The 3,750-nt window shown below is 43.0% G+C and overlaps 1 protein-coding gene across 1 annotated transcript; it reads left to right on the top strand.

The window, feature by feature from the left end:
* Positions 1 to 737: 737 nt before the first annotated feature.
* LOC115665219 (WAT1-related protein At5g07050) lies at positions 738 to 3,497 on the top strand. Its single transcript, XM_030587103.2, has 7 exons — positions 738 to 1,116; positions 1,226 to 1,288; positions 1,411 to 1,527; positions 1,638 to 1,890; positions 2,307 to 2,468; positions 2,561 to 2,712; positions 2,979 to 3,497. Exons 1-7 carry the CDS (start codon positions 914 to 916, stop codon positions 3,265 to 3,267), a joined length of 1,239 nt encoding a protein of 412 aa, XP_030442963.1. The 5' UTR covers positions 738 to 913; the 3' UTR covers positions 3,268 to 3,497.
* The last annotated feature ends 253 nt before the right edge of the window (positions 3,498 to 3,750 follow it).

The raw sequence follows: 3,750 nt of genomic DNA, 5'->3' as shown, positions 1-3,750 counted from the left end.
AGCTTTCTTATCACGCAGTAGTAGGTGTCGTGAATTGCACGACACGTGTAGAACGAGTGTCCAATCCAAAAACTCAAGCCCGTAGGCGAACAGAGACTGCATGAATATAAGGCCCACCGAAATCCCATGAACAAGCAACAGTTTAGTACCGACGAGCGAATCTCAACACGGAGTTACTGGGATCGGGTAAAACCCCGATATTCTTTCACCAAGGAACTTGAATACATTGTTAGTGACAAGACAACGTCATGAGGGGACCAAAAATCAGGAGATGTTGAACTTACAATTGCATATTGCATATGTCGAGAGAGAGATCGAGAGATCGAGAGAGAGAGAGAGAGAGAGAGAGAGAGAGAGAGAGAGAGAGAGAGAGAGAGAGAGAGAGAGAGAGAGAGAGAGAGAGAGAGGTGGACTACGCGTGGAGGATTCGAGTTGTTGAAGATCTGAGTCACTGAGCAAATGGGGAGTGGCGTAAGCTGAATCCCACTAAACCTTTGTAAGCTTTCCCTCTTCTCTCTTCCTTTAGCCATGCAATTACAAGAAGCCCTTGTCTATATGGATAACAAGAATTTCTTCTTTCGCTTTTTCATTCCTCCCACCTCGCGCCCCCCCTCCCCCCTTTTTTCTTATAAAAAAAAGAAAGAAAAATTTGTACATATTCCATCAGATTCCACAATACAAGTCTCTCAAACACCACCCTCCCCCCACCCAAAACTCATATAAATAACCCTTCCATCCTTCCTTCTTCCTTAGGGAGCAACTCAGATCAGCCTCTCTCGTATCTTTTGCATCCCTCTCTTACTACCCCGTCACACTTCACTACTCTCTCTCTCTCTCTCTCTCTCTCTCTTCATATTCTAATATCTATACTTTCCCAAGAGAAGGGGAAAGGAAGAAAAGAAAGAGCTCCACAATGGACAAGCGAAAGGGCTGCAACAAGTTCCTAGAGAGCTCCAAACCCTACTTCGCCATGATCTCCTTGCAATTCGGATATGCTGGCATGAACATCATCACCAAGGTCTCCCTGAACCATGGCATGAGCCACTACGTGCTGGTTGTCTACCGCCATGCCTTCGCCACCGCCGTCATCGCCCCTTTTGCCCTCATCTTCGAGAGGTTGGCACATTATTTCGAGCATCGTGATTAGTTGACGTGCATGCGATGATTCATCGTCCTTCTTTTCTCTTTCTTTAGATGCCTGATTTTTCCACATTACGTGTTGCAGGAAGAAGCAACCCAAGATCACATTCCCTGTTTTCATACAAATATTTGTCCTGGCACTACTTGGGTAGGGCCCCCTTTTTGTTCATAATGGTCTCTGATACTCTAAATCTTGACTTTGTGTTGTAAGATAGAACGATGCATTAATACTGAGTGATATATTGATCACGGTTTATGTTTAATTAATAGACCGGTGATTGATCAAAACTTCTACTACGCTGGGCTGAAGCTCACTTCTCCAACTTTCTCGTGCGCAATGAGCAACATGCTTCCCGCCATGACATTTGTGATGGCTGTCATTTTCAGGTAATTAATAGTTACACTAAGAAATAATCCTTTTATTAACTTTAGACGTACATAGCTTTTTGAAGTAACAAAAAAAACTGTTTTTTCTTCTTTAATTTGATATTAATTAGGATGGAGAAAATCGATATAAAAAGAGTGAAGTGCCAAGCAAAGATCATAGGAACGGTGGTGACCGTGGCCGGGGCCATGCTGATGACGCTTTACAAGGGTCCGATCATGGAAATGGTGTGGCCGAATGTCCACCCCCGGCAATCTGCCACCTCTGGCACCAGCGGCGGCGACACCTCCGACAAGGACTGGTTCCTCGGCTGCATCCTCCTCATCATCGCCACTCTGGCGTGGGCTTCTCTCTTCGTCCTCCAAGTAAGTTGATGAACTACTTCCAATAATTAAATAGAAAGCAAAGTTATTTAATATGTAGCAAACTTAGCAACTCACTTTTCTGGACCATATCAATCGCACATCAAGAAATACTAAGACTCACCCTGAAGGAAGAACACAACTTCTATGTGTACAGTAGTCTTTATACTCTCCAACATATAGATAACAAAAGTGGGGAATAATTCGTCATCTGGACACGAAACTAACCTGTTCTTTTCGAATATGATCCGCCGAATCTATCAAATTAATCTGGACAATTATCTCCCCATAGAGTCCACATGACAGTCATTGCTCTGACTAGTGATTTTTCATATGATCATTGACGATCCACTACTTAGTTTTGTTATATGCTTCGCACAGCAAGAATAACAATTTTCTTCAACTATTAATTTTCGCAGACCAAAGCCTTGGAGACATACAGGAACCACCAGCTCTCGCTCACGTCGCTGGTGTGCTTTGTGGGAACTGTACAAGCGATTGCAGTGACGTTTGTCATGGAGCACCGATCTGGTGTCTGGAAGATCGGCTGGGACATGAACCTCCTTGCCGCTGCCTATGCTGTAATAATCCTCTCTCTAAATGAAGTGCTTATGAGTGTGTCACACAAGGAAAAAGAATTGACTAACTCTAATTTGGGATTTTGCGTATTCAGGGAATTGTGACATCAAGCATTTCATACTATGTGCAAGGCCTGGTGATCAAGAAAAGAGGGCCGGTCTTCGCAACTGCTTTCAGCCCCTTGATGATGATCATTGTCGCCATCTTGGGCTCTTTCATCCTTGCAGAGAAGATTTACCTTGGAGGGTAATTAGTTCTTAAATCTTAGTTACTTCAAAACCTTGTTGTTTCTAATAACAGATAATCAGCTGATCTTAATGATTCTCTTTAAGTTTTTCTATCCGTGATACTTATTCAGCATTAAACGAACAATTTGCGCACGAACTCACTTTTATAAGTTGTATAAAGGAACAACTTTGTAGTTACAAGTACAATAATTGATAATTGACGTCATATTAAAATATGATAAACACAACCCACTAATCTTTCTTTTATGTATTATATTGGTGCAGGGTGATTGGTTCAGTTCTGATTGTGATCGGGCTCTACTCGGTCCTGTGGGGCAAACACAAGGAGAAGCAAGAGGAGGACAGGCTGAAGCAACTGGAGTTTATACCAGAGGCTGTGAAGGGTGTCCAAGAAAATGGGAATAATGTCATCACCGGAGTCTCGAAAAACAACCTCGACGACGACGACATCGAAATGAATGGTGCGAAGTCACAGAAGGCTGAGGCCAACAAGCTCTCTGCTGTTGTTATCGCCATGCCCATGAAAGCTCCCCAAATGATGCCAAAGGAATAATGACCTTCTTGGGAGGGACATGGGCTTTTTTGTCCTTTCAACCCCCATTTTCTCTTCTCTCTTTTTTTTCCCCCTTTTTTATTCTCCTTACTTTTCTTTTTCCTTTTTTTGTTCCCTTTTCGTGATGCCGGAATGGAATGTGATGATGATGAACATATAAGCTGATGATGTTCCAAGAGTACTTGTACTAATGAAGATTTGAGAGAATCCCAGAATCTCTTTCCCTCCAACTTGGCCTTGCTGTGTCTGCGTCCTCGTCACTCAAACCCTAACTAGTCTATTTGGAATATCATGTCTCGTCCGTGCCAGGTTTTCTGGCGTCTGATTCAGATTCCCAACAAGGGATTAACATGCGCTAGTGGTTGACTTTCAATCATCAGAAATGTTCGTGCAACCATAGTCCTTTGTTGGCCTATGTTGTCAGAATAGAATCTAAAAACTTGCATCTGATGCCTGCACATCCTCTCCAGCAATAGTACCCCT

Source organism: Syzygium oleosum, unplaced genomic scaffold (genome assembly GCF_021117445.2).
Source record: "Syzygium oleosum isolate NSW1041296 unplaced genomic scaffold, Sole_v2.1 Sole_v2.02, whole genome shotgun sequence".
Classification (NCBI taxonomy): domain Eukaryota; kingdom Viridiplantae; phylum Streptophyta; class Magnoliopsida; order Myrtales; family Myrtaceae; genus Syzygium; species Syzygium oleosum.
This window is presented reverse-complemented; position numbering and strand designations above follow the sequence as displayed.